Here is an 11,710-nt window from a genome sequence, read left to right on the forward strand (position 1 = left end):
ATATATATATATATATATATATATATATATATATATATATATATATATATATATATATAGTAGACAATATTCACCTCTTGATTATGCACCATTTATTTCTATATGAAATAATACAAATATTACAAAAAAGTTGTATTAAAATTACTATCAATTAATACAGTGTTTACGTTAAAAGGGTATTTAAAATAACTGTATTCCCTATATGAGTATTTTCGGACATCATAGTTTAATTTTATAATTAGACATGATCTATATATTGTAACAAAAAATGTTGATATGTATTTTTGTGTTTTTCGTATTTCCCATTAATTTCCTATATTTTTGGTTTTGTTTTCTTGGCTTTAAAAAAACTAACCACAGAGCAATACAAATTTTCTTCTGGAATTGTCGACATAGAAATTAATGTGGATTGCATAGCTCATAAATTCTTATGGGAAAAAATGTAGACGAAGTAAGTTCATATTGACTTTAAATCACAGACTTTTTTGTCTGGCAAATACGAGACTGAGATATCTCTCACTTTTTTTGCTTCTTATTGTTATTGTCCTGTTTAGTTTATACAGGGGTGAGGAAAAGGAGGATGAGCTTCAGATTAGACTGCAGGAAGTCTTGATATTCATATTTAATTACTAAAGCTTATGTGTCTTCATCTCCAACACACCTCAGGCGGGTGTGTGTGTGTGTGTGTGTGTGTGTGTGTGTATATTCTGATGGCCTCCATTAAAGCTTTCCATGCATGTTTTCATAATAACACAAAAGGATATTTAAGGTCATAAGTATCTTTTGTGTGTAAACCTAAAATATGAGGCATTTATATGACTCAGAATGACTTAATCTTCAGTCTATTCATGACAGCTTCACCTGGCGTGATAAACCGTGTGTGTGTTGTGCTGCATGTATTGTTGTGTACATGTTCTGGCTGTATGTTGTCATGCCAGTACACGTCTAACAGTGTGGCAGGTAAAACCAGTCCATCCTCATTTGTAACGGATCTCAGGTGTGTGTGTGTGTGTGTTTTGTGGAGTTTTTTTGTGGAATGAGAAGGAAATGTCTCATCGATGGCCAGCTGCCTGCCTCTCTCACACACACACCAGAGACCTGCCTGTTGGGTGAGATTTTCCACGGATGTGTGTGTATTAGTGTCAATATGTGACCTAATAGATGCTATGCTACTGTGCGTGTCTTGTGTTGGTGTGATTGTGTTTGTGTGTTGTTTTATAGCAGCTGTTTTAGTCTGGCCTCAGAGAGCAGCTGCAGTGAGGTGCCTGGCACCCTGTGTTTTTGTCTGCCATTCTGGGTTTTTCTTTCTCATAATAGTCATTCCTCCATTTGTGCTTTTTTTAGTTAGAAGCAATATGCACTGTTTTTCTGTCCTTTTTGGAGTTTTTTGGCTCATTGTGTTTGCCACCGGAACCATTATTTAGTTTTTTCTCTGAGGGGACTTTTAGAGAGCGGGGTGTTTTTGCATTGCTCTGTTGATTCCTGTTTCGCACACAGTCGAATGGTCTTTCAGAGCCACTGGGGACTCTGGCAGGTTTCAGCGGAGCCACAACATGTTGTTGGACTACATGGACTTTTTTAGTACTGTCTGATGGCTTCAGACTTTTTCTTTTCATGTCCATTGCTTGATGGAACAAAGGATTGAGTGAAAAAGAAGAAAATGAAATGGAAAGATTAGATAATGCAGAAATCGGAGAGCTCTGAGGGGTAAAAGGCAAAAGTTTTTCTGCGGCAGAGAGTAATGAGGGCTGATGGAAGAGCCTGTAGAGATGACTGTGATAAAGAAAAAAAAGAGCCAGAGGGATAGAGATGGCAAAAAGAAAATGAAGCCTTAGCCTACAGTTTTGGTTTGAGTAAGTTTAATTACATATTGAAGGGATTTTTTTTTAACCCTTGTAAGCTTTTCAGTCATTTTTGACTGATTTCTTTTAAACTTAGTGACTATTTTAGAAATGTAATTTGAAAAAACAAAACAAAACAAAAAAGAGGATTAGATAAGTCTAAGTCAATAAAAAAGTCACCGTGTCAATTAAAAAAAAAAGATTGCTGAAAATTAGTTGCAGTTTGTATTAGAGGGCGGGGCATTCTCTTTCTAGGGAGCATCTGATTGGATGGAATTCTGTGCAGTGCAGGATGAGTCATCAGGATTTATAGTGAGTGTTCCGAAAGAAAAAGAATGTAAATTGTGTCTGTAAACAGACATTGACTAAAAGCAACAAAACTCTGATTTTGATTTTGTGGGTTATTTAAAAAGAGTAGAAATAGGCATATGAGAGTATGCAAGTGAGATAAAGAATAGCTAACTGTTGAGCAGCAAATAGATACAGGCAGGAAGAAGTGATAAAGGGAAAGACACCTGAATGAATGCGAGAGAGAGAGAGAGAGAGCAAAAGAAAAGCAGGAGTGCCGGCCCACTCATAGTGACTGAGAGCCATAGTTTAGAGTTTGTCAGGAGATGACAGAGTGGGGAGAGAGAAAGACTGAATGAGCTGAATGGTTTAGAAAGTGAAGGAATAGAAGAAGAAAAAAAGACTGAAGCAAAGAAAGTGGAGGAAAACTGATGAGTAAAAACTTGGATTTAATTAAATTTTCCATCCTGCAGTCGGCTTCCCTGGATCTACATCTTGCCAGCACTGCCACGTGCTCGCCACACACACACACACACACACATTTCTGGGTCTGCCAGACAGGGGTATGTGGCCACATCCTGGATCACTCTTCATCTCTGGATATGCCTCTGTGGTCGTAACACTCGTCTGTGTGCGTGTGCGTGAGCATGGGAGGTGTGGAGTTCACCAGTGTGATATGGAACTATCAGTTTAACTCCGGAATCCTTTAAGAAGTTTCACCAGCATGGATTAACGAAATATGAGGAGATTTGGGCATGTTCAACAGAAACCACATCTGGAATTTCTCCTCTCTTTGGGAGAGAACGGAAACATCTTTAAGCTGACTTGTAGTTTTTAACTTTTCCCTATTTCTGGTTATCAGATTATTAATTTTTTTGCCACATCAAAAGGTCTTAATGGTTCCTTTGTGATTGCGACTCGTCCTTTTGTGAGCCCTTGCACACTCCCGTGTGTGTTGATGTGTGATGTGGTCAGCGGGTCAGGTGCCGTTGGCGATGCCTGCTGTGTGCCCGCGTGTAGGGGGTAAGGAGTGGTGTTTTCAGGATGCAGTAGGGGTGGACTGCAGCTCTCCAGAACCTCGCTGTATCTGGGTGGCGGTTTTACACGGGGATACACCAAAAATAAACGTTTCGAACCTTCAAAATGACACTATTGAAAGCACAAATGGCATCAATGCCAGCAGAGCACTGCCGAGACCCTCGCAGACCTGCAGGGTAAGCTGTTTTTATGTGTGTGTGTGTGTGTGTGGAGAAAAAGAGAGACATATAGCGTAATCTATACATGTTAAAATGCTTTTGAAAGACTTTTATATTTATTTATCACTAGGGTCAGAAATTGACTTGGGTCTTGGGCAAAAATGCCACTGAAAGTCCCCAAAAAAGCCCAAAATGGACAGAAATGCATTATAATTGCATGATATTATTTAGAATTATAGTTTAACATTTGATATATTTTTAATATGATTATTTAAGTATTTTATATATATATATATATATATATATATATATATATATATATATATATATTATATATATATATATATTTTTTTATATTCTAGGTCTGTTGTGTATATAGGAGTCTATTTGTGTCTGTGATTGTCCTGTCATGTGATCACACACTTTAAGATATTCATAAGACATATTCCCAGGCATGTGAGGATGGAATAGTGTGGAATGGGATGGCATATTCTTCAGAATTTTACATGTAGACAGCTGTCGGCCAGACGCATGCTCATATGAGACGGAGACGCTAACCCAAACCAAAGTCAACCGCTTTCAACTATGTGTGGTCGGGCTGCTCCTTCTTTTGGGTGAACTGCTCCTCGTCCTCCTAATAAAGCAAACTGCCTCACCACGTTTGAACAATCATCATAATCCGTTCAGAGGTGAACCCTTCCATTTTTCCCATCGCAGAAAAGGAAAATGTCTCTAGAAGGACAGACTCTGATCTGCTAATGAAGGCGAGGAGCCATATTGTTTCAATTAGAACTGCCGGTATTTAAATTAAGCTGCTTGGGTTCGTTTAGATTTACTGCAGGACTTAATGCTGTAGTTTTCTTGTTCAGTCATTCATTCAGCTGTGTGTTTCTCTTGGGTTGACAGAAGGTTGCCAGGTGGTGTCCGTTAGCAAGGCTGTGTTAAAATACACAGTGCTGAACGTTTTGTCAGGATGCACTCTAGATGATAAACACCACATTTTATGTGAATCAAAAAAATGACTGGGGACAAATAATGAAAAAATAGGTTTTTCGGAAAATTCAAAATGACAGGACAGGAATTTTAATACTAATCTTTGTTATAATTTATGTGTAAACTTGTGGCCAGTTGATCCTTCACAAAGAGCTTGATTGACAGGCGATCTGACCAGTCATAACGCCAAATCTGGCATTTTGTTCGACAAACAAATCAGACAGGAGAGTAGAACAACGGTGGACTTAAACTTGAAAAATTGTATTGATGTCTTTCCGCGGCTGAAATAAAATACAGGCACTACAGTGATCTGTTACGACACATTAAAGAGCCACAAAATGGTATTTATTGTTTGAATTTTTCGTAAAAAGAGAATAATGTAGTAAAAAATACATTGCGGAGCAAAGAGGACACTGACAACACGGACAGAGCAGTCTGTGTTGTCAGTGTCCTCTTTGCTCCGCAGTGTATTTTTCACTGCATGATAACATGATTTGTAATGTAAGAGTGGCATGGCTTGTCGGACATAGCAACTGTAACTAAGGAGGGCGGGTTTTTGCGAAGGGTCAATTGTCATAAAATTTGGTACATAGCCTCATTATCTGCATATGCATACCAAATTTCATAAAGATCAACGATTTACTATTGAAATAATTGACTTCTGATTTTTAATTGGCTGTTAGCTGCCATTTTTATTGATTCAGTGACTGTGTATGTTTGTGTGTGTGTTAAATTGATTGGTTGGTGTGGTTTTGCTTTAAGCACCTAGATTATAGGATATAGTTAGGGAATGTCTAGGTCTGTTGTGTATATAGGAGTCTATTTGTGTCTGTGATTGTCCTGTCATGTGATCACACACTTTAAGATATTCATAAGACATATTCCCAGGCATGTGAGGATGGAATAGTGTGGAATGGGATGGCATATTCTTCAGAATTTTACATGTAGACAGCTGTCGGCCAGACGCATGCTCATATGAGACGGAGACGCTAACCCAAACCAAAGTCAACCGCTTTCAACTATGTGTGGTCGGGCTGCTCCTTCTTTTGGGTGAACTGCTCCTCGTCCTCCTAAAAAAGCAAACTGCCTCACCACGTTTGAACAATCATCATAATCCGTTCAGAGGTGAACCCTTCCATTTTTCCCATCGCAGAAAAGGAAAATGTCTCTAGAAGGACAGACTCTGATCTGCTAATGAAGGCGAGGAGCCATGTTGTTTCAATTAGAACTGCCGGTATTTAAATGAAGCTGCTTGGGTTCGTTTAGATTTACTGCAGGACTTAATGCTGTAGTTTTCTTGTTCAGTCATTCATTCAGCTGTGTGTTTCTCTTGGGTTGACAGAAGGTTGCCAGGTGGTGTCCGTTAGCAAGGCTGTGTTAAAATACACAGTGCTGAACGTTTTGTCAGGATGCACTCTAGATGATAAACACCACATTTTATGTGAATCAAAAAAATGACTGGGGACAAATAATGAAAAAATAGGTTTTTCGGAAAATTCAAAATGACAGGACAGGAATTTTAATACTAATCTTTGTTATAATTTATGTGTAAACTTGTGGCCAGTTGATCCTTCACAAAGAGCTTGATTGACAGGCGATCTGACCAGTCATAACGCCAAATCCGGCATTTTGTTCGACAAACAAATCAGACAGGAGAGTAGAACAACGGTGGACTTAAACTTGAAAAATTGTATTGATGTCTTTCCGCGGCTGAAATAAAATACAGGCACTACAGTGATCTGTTACGACACATTAAAGAGCCACAAAATGGTATTTATTGTTTGAATTTTTCGTAAAAAGAGAATAATGTAGTAAAAAATACATTGCGGAGCAAAGAGGACACTGACAACACGGACAGAGCAGTCTGTGTTGTCAGTGTCCTCTTTGCTCCGCAGTGTATTTTTCACTGCATGATAACATGATTTGTAATGTAAGAGTGGCATGGCTTGTCGGACATAGCAACTGTAACTAAGGAGGGCGGGTTTTTGCGAAGGGTCAATTGTCATAAAATTTGGTACATAGCCTCATTATCTGCATATGCATACCAAATTTCATAAAGATCAACGATTTACTATTGAAATAATTGACTTCTGATTTTTAATTGGCTGTTAGCTGCCATTTTTATTGATTCATCCAGAAATTTTAAATCGAATATGTCAGAATTTGTAGCAAAGAAACACCAGACTAAATTTTAAGTTCCTTGATCGAACAGTCGCAGAGCTATCAGCTTTTCTGTTATAGTGTCCCTTATTGGTAGAATTTCTTCACTTTGGAATGATAAACTTCTATCTGACATTTTTGTCAAAATTGATTTATTCACATATTCTTATTTACATTATTTGATGTTTCTTTTGTAAGCAGTGTACATTTTGGGCCTTTTTTTCTGTTCTATCTACAGAAGTCTGTGGAACGCAAAAAATTTGAAGCTCGATATCTCAAAACTGCTCAGAACCTTATATTTCCAAGGCGGTGATTTTACTACATTGAACTAAATTGACTAAATAATAAGAATGTCAGTTCAAATACCTTTGCTGCTTGGACCCCTAATAGGTAAGTATACATGACCCAAAGTGACTTATTGTATGCTTAAGGACAATCCCCCTTGATCAACATAGGTTTAGATGACTTGCTCGAGGGAACAACAGTGGAAGCTCATGTATCACATTTGAACCTACAACCTTTCAGTCACCAATTCACATCTTTAGCCACTATGACATGCCACTCCAATACTGTAAAATTAGCTTATTTTAAGCAGGAATACTGTTAACTAAAGCTGTTGTTTTATGAAACTATTCATTTGAAATGTTGCCTTGGCAGCTAACTGAAATAATTTGAAGTTGAAGTAAGTTTAAAATGAAATGCTAAACCTAAAACTGAAATAAAAAGAAATTAAAACTTTAGAATTAAGAAACTAAGAAAAATGACAAAAACAAGAAAATGTATAAAAATAGCTAATACTGAAAACTGATGTAAAAATAAAAGCTAATTACAAATCTTAAAAAAAACAACAACTATAAAGCTATAAAACTATAAGTATTACTGATTCTAAAGGTCATGCTATTTTGCTCGAGGGAACAACAGTGGAAGCTCATGTATCACATTTGAACCTACAACCTTTCAGTCACCAATTCACATCTTTAGCCATTATGACATGCCACTCCAATACTGTAAAATTAGCTTATTTTAAGCAGGAATACTGTTAACTAAAGCTGTTGTTTTATGAAACTATTCATTTGAAATGTTGCCTTGGCAGCTAACTGAAATAATTTGAAGTTGAAGTAAGTTTAAAATGAAATGCTAAACCTAAAACTGAAATAAAAAGAAATTAAAACTTTAGAATTAAGAAACTAAGAGAAATGACAAAAACAAGAAAATGTATAAAAATAGCTAATACTGAAAACTGATGTAAAAATAAAAGCTAATTACAAATCTTTAAAAAAACAACAACTATAAAGCTATAAAACTATAAGTATTACTGATTCTAAAGGTCATGCTATGATATGCACCACAGAAGATGTCCATTTAGTACATTGTATGGTCATTATATGGTTACAATTATGTAGAGTATAAACAATGTCTATTTGATATTAAAATGATGTTGATATTGAAGTCACTCTGCTGGATACAAGTACATTCATTCATATTCCCTGCAGTTCTGTTTATTTTTTTTTTATCCTGGATTGAAACATTGCTATGAAGGTGGAAAACCCTGTTTAACGGAGTTCCAGCGGAACTGAAAGAGCTGACAGACCGGTTTAAACACACGCATACTCACACCTCTTCTCAGTTGTGTGTGTTGCAGTCATAGGGCAGGGTGTCAGGGATTAAATACTCAACATTAATTACGCTCAACTTTTCAGCAGGATCACACACTCAGCTGTTTGCAGTGTATTGTTTCTGGCGACTGTCTGTGAGTGTGTGTAAGCATAACCTGCCAACTTAGAGGACTGGAGACATAATAAAACACTCATCAAATGAGGCATTTTGAGGGCATTTAGCAATATACATTCTTATGTCAATGTCCACATTTAGTTCCCAATTCTTTCCCTGATTTATTGCCAAATTACCCTGAATCAACACCAGAAACACATCACCCTCAAAGAAAAATGTGTCGGGTGTGTGTTAACCCATCATCAGCTGGCTATAAACTATGACCTCAACCCAACTGTTGGGCTGAATGAATTTAGGATGTTAAGCAGAAGTTATATTTAAAAAAAAATATCTGTAGTCAGAGATATCAACGATAGCAGATGTCTTTGTCGGTAGTCAAGATGATATTACACTCAATCTCCTATTAATGTATTAATAATAATAATTATTATTATTATTAGGCGGCCCATTATAATTCGGCTATTATTATCAAATTGCCCCGCTTTTTCATTCAGCACTGTATTTCACACACACACACACACACACACACACACACACACACACACACACGCGCACGCACGCGCGTGCAAATGAGGAGCCTGTAGCCGGTGAAGGAGTCTCCAACCACAAACACAGACACATATCATATATGATATAAGGTATTTCATTGCACTTTAACAAGTAATCTGAACGGCCGATATATGTGCAATATCTTAACCGAGCCCTCACTAACTGAGTTTAATGCCACAGTTATGTTAGAACGCATCTCATTCTTGTTTCTGTGGCGGTGTGTCGGGCTCATCATGGGGCGCACGGTCCTGAGCGCTGTATGACTGATGTATCCGTGCAATTTAACTTTTAAAATACGTTATATTTAACGTGTTCGTTTATGTCCAATATTTAGTGTTAAACTGTTGGTCTTTAAAATAAATCTACTTTTGATTTTCACCGTTGCCTGATTTTGCAGACCAGACTGACAACTTTCTTGCTCTGATGCGGCAAACTTGTCACAGGACATGCGGTCCTAATAACGATGTATGACTGTTGTATCCGAATATACATGAAATAGCTGTTTTAAATATTTTTGTATTTAACATGTTAGTTTATCAGTATGTTTGAAAGTATATTATTTAGCACTGTATTTCACACACACACACACACACATACACACACACACGCACGCGCGTGCAAATGAGGAGCCTGTAGCCGGTGAAGGAGTCTCCAACCACAAACACAGACACATATCATATATGATATAAGGTATTTCATTGCACTTTAACAAGTAATCTGAACGGCCGATATATGTGCAATATCTTAACCGAGCCCTCACTAACTGAGTTTAATGCCACAGTTATGTTAGAACGCATCTCATTCTTGTTTCTGTGGCGGTGTGTCGGGCTCATCATGGGGCGCACGGTCCTGAGCGCTGTATGACTGATGTATCCGTGCAATTTAACTTTTAAAATACGTTATATTTAACGTGTTCGTTTATGTCCAATATTTAGTGTTAAACTGTTGGTCTTTAAAATAAATCTACTTTTGATTTTCACCGTTGCCTGATTTTGCAGACCAGACTGACAACTTTCTTGCTCTGATGCGGCAAACTTGTCACAGGACATGCGGTCCTAATAACGATGTATGACTGTTGTATCCGAATATACATGAAATAGCTGTTTTAAATATTTTTGTATTTAACATGTTAGTTTATCAGTATGTTTGAAAGTATATTATTTAGATTCGTGGTGCATCCATAGGCTCCCTCTCTCGCACGCGTGTGTGATTTAAAACACCACATAGTTATGAAATAGCTTATGATAAGTACAGTCTCTCTCTTGCCCCCACCCACGCACACACGCACGATAATATCGTGTATTGGCGATCTCACGGACTGGCGATATGACGATTTGAAAAATTACCATATCGCCCAACACTAGCAGAAGTCATAAGGGTGTATTTCTAGTGCACAACACTACTATGATTATTTATTTATTTATTTATTTTTTTTGACAGTTTGCTGGGATTCGAAATCGGGACTCCCATAACGCAACAGCGTTATATGTCGGTGCACTGCCCACTAGGCTATCAGCGCCAACACTACTATGATTTCAACGATATTTGCGTTTATTAATTTGGCTGATGCATAGTTAGACAGACAAATGCAAATATGTAAAAAAAAAAAAATTTTTTTAATCCGTATATTTTTGATGTTTCTTCAGAAAAAAAAAATTTACTGAATATTTTTATATTACTGGGCCGTTGAATGCTTGAATCTGATTGGCTGATGAACGTTCTGAGGCGTGCAATTATTTTCAGGGAAACGCACGGCGAACGTAGTTCCAGGCAGCTCTCTTGACCGCATTACAGTTCCATATCACTTCGCATAGTTAACTGTAATAACGGAGATTAGCATACAGTAGCTATACAGCACATAGTAATTACTGCAATCACACAGGCTCGCACACGCACACTACGGTCACGCAGTTTGCACAAAAAGGTGTTGTCAGCGCTGCCCTGAAGATTTGATCAGTTAGCCTTCAGATATACTGTAGCAACTTAAAGGCTACACATGACATTTCTCACTAGCGAGGTAATAACAGCGCGGTTTAGAGATGCTGCTGCAGAACACTGTTGAGGGACGCACTGAGGTAGCCTAATTCACACAAGCTCTCTCTCTCTCTCTTTCTCTGTGTGTCTCTGTCTCTCTCGCTCTCTTTCTAATAACTGCATTAGAATGCTATCAACGGCTCAAGCCTCCATTACAGCTTTAAAATTACGTTTTGGAACCAGCAAAAGAGGCGTTGGATGAGATGCGGAAGAAGTAATCCTACTCACAATAGAGATTGAAGTACAAAAACCGGACGAATCCCTTTAAATATCTCATCTGATCGATGTCTTGAGGTGTGGTAACTGTAGTATAATCGGAATAATTGACTCCGGGCCGGTGCATTATTACAAAAATAATGCACACCCGAGGCGTCGTGGCCGCATCGCCACCTCGGGTGTGCATTATTTTTCTAATAATTCAACGGCCCGGAGTCAATTATTCCTTACATATTGAATTTGATTTGATTTTTATGTTTTTAGTTATCAGTTTAATTTTAATTGAAGTTTTTGTTTATAAATATATATATAAACAAAAACTTCAATTGAAATTAAACTGATAACTAAAAACATAAAAAATAGCAAATAAAACCCAATTCAAAATATTAAAAAAAACTATAATGGTATATAAATTTTATAGCAGAATCAGAATGAGCTTTATTGCCAGGTATGTTTACACATACGAGGAATTTGTTTTAGTGACAGAAGCTCCTCAGTGTAACAGAATGACAGTGACAAGACCGGACACAGATAATAAAAAGAATAATATAAAAATAGGCAATGTACAAAAGAGCAAAAACACAATATATAATATAGACAATTTTGTATGTACAGGTATGATATGTGCAAATTTGAAATGTAAATAAGTATGCGTTTTAAATAAATAATGTATACTAGTGTTGTGTGTTCCACGATTATTGT

General features: G+C 37.2%; 1 protein-coding gene across 9 annotated transcripts in view; it reads left to right on the top strand.

The window, feature by feature from the left end:
• Positions 1-11,710, top strand: part of LOC107581737 (rho GTPase-activating protein 23-like) — an 86,418-nt gene that overhangs the window by 36,563 nt on the left and 38,145 nt on the right. For 7 of the 9 annotated variants that reach the window (XM_016267378.1, XM_016267379.1, XM_016267382.1 and 4 more), the window contains exon 1: positions 2,198-3,343. The exons of the other annotated variants lie outside the window; for them this stretch is intronic. In XM_016267378.1, the coding sequence (XP_016122864.1) occupies positions 3,095-3,343 (249 nt within the window). In that variant the 5' untranslated portion in view covers positions 2,198-3,094. Of the gene's footprint in view, positions 1-2,197; positions 3,344-11,710 lie in introns of those variants that run through there. 9 annotated transcript variants of the gene reach the window in all.

Source organism: Sinocyclocheilus grahami, unplaced genomic scaffold (genome assembly GCF_001515645.1).
Source record: "Sinocyclocheilus grahami isolate Dianchi unplaced genomic scaffold, SAMN03320097.WGS_v1.1 scaffold37.1, whole genome shotgun sequence".
NCBI classification, from domain to species: domain Eukaryota; kingdom Metazoa; phylum Chordata; class Actinopteri; order Cypriniformes; family Cyprinidae; genus Sinocyclocheilus; species Sinocyclocheilus grahami.